The sequence below is a fragment of the Sinocyclocheilus anshuiensis genome, unplaced genomic scaffold (assembly GCF_001515605.1).
Source record: "Sinocyclocheilus anshuiensis isolate Anshui unplaced genomic scaffold, SAMN03320099.WGS_v1.1 C32421344, whole genome shotgun sequence".
Classification (NCBI taxonomy): domain Eukaryota; kingdom Metazoa; phylum Chordata; class Actinopteri; order Cypriniformes; family Cyprinidae; genus Sinocyclocheilus; species Sinocyclocheilus anshuiensis.
Window position 1 is genome coordinate 1 of NW_015616187.1, and position 963 is coordinate 963.

At 38.7% G+C, this 963-nt stretch overlaps 1 protein-coding gene across 1 annotated transcript; it reads right to left on the minus strand.

Annotated features, from left to right (window-relative positions):
- Window positions 1-277: 277 nt before the first annotated feature.
- On the minus strand, window positions 278-740 carry LOC107682634 (GTP-binding protein 1-like). Its single transcript, XM_016478816.1, has 2 exons — window positions 595-740; window positions 278-506 (listed from the first exon to the last, which is right to left on the minus strand). Exons 1-2 carry the CDS (start codon window positions 701-703, stop codon window positions 292-294), a joined length of 324 nt encoding a protein of 107 aa, XP_016334302.1. The 5' UTR covers window positions 704-740; the 3' UTR covers window positions 278-291.
- Between the last annotated feature and the right edge of the window lie 223 nt (window positions 741-963).

Consider the following 963-nt stretch of genomic DNA (forward strand, 5'->3'; position numbering starts at 1 on the left):
ATTATGCAATAAATAAATAAATGTATACATAAAATTTAGACAAGAATATTTATATTTACAACAATAAACTAAATGCAGAGCACAAGAAAAATAAAGCAAACTAATCTAAAACAACAAGACAAAAACACAATACCATAAAACATTCTGAAAAAGTAAAACTCGTAACAATATCCTTATAAATAATCAAATAAAGTAAAATAGTTAGGAATAATTATTATGCCAGCTTCTATTTCATAATCCTCATCTGCTAGCCGAAAACTACTGAAACACTCCCATGCATTGGGTTGTGATCTACACCCTCAAAGTCGTATGCCTCATTAAGCTGACCTTCGTGATGGTGCCCACAGCTTTAGTTCTTCCCTCTCTGAACACGAGCCTCTGGTCTATGTGCAGGTACTCTGGGGTTTTAATGAAGCGGAAGTGTACAGTAGCTTTGTCTCCTGTGCGTAAGCAGTCACTGGTCATAGAGAGGATAGTGGCTGTTTGCCTGATGCTACCGCAGTGCACTGTGGGAAGGACGAGACAAGTGAGAGAAATGATAAGAAATACATCTCATATTTGCATTTAAGAGCGTGCAGGTGCATGTTATCTCACCCATTGCTTGATATCTAGGCGAGATGGTGGTCGGGTGATGTAAAACTAGTATCTCAGCCTCAAACTCCCAGTATGCCTGCGGGTTTAATCGTGGTGACACCATAACCATGCCCTTCCTTATTGAGGAGCGCTTGATCTGAAGGAGAGCGAAATAAGGAATATTGTAATGAACAGCAAGATATATGAGATCCAATTTATGAACAAATGACTCGGAACCAATTTCAAAAAGATTCACAAACAGATTCACTGAAGGATTCACTGAGTGAATCTGATTCAGAGTAAATTGCTTGCAACTGATTCTCTTATGTAGAGTTCACACTGTGTAATTTTCAAACTCGTCGGATCGCCGTTGTTTTCACACTGCGTGAC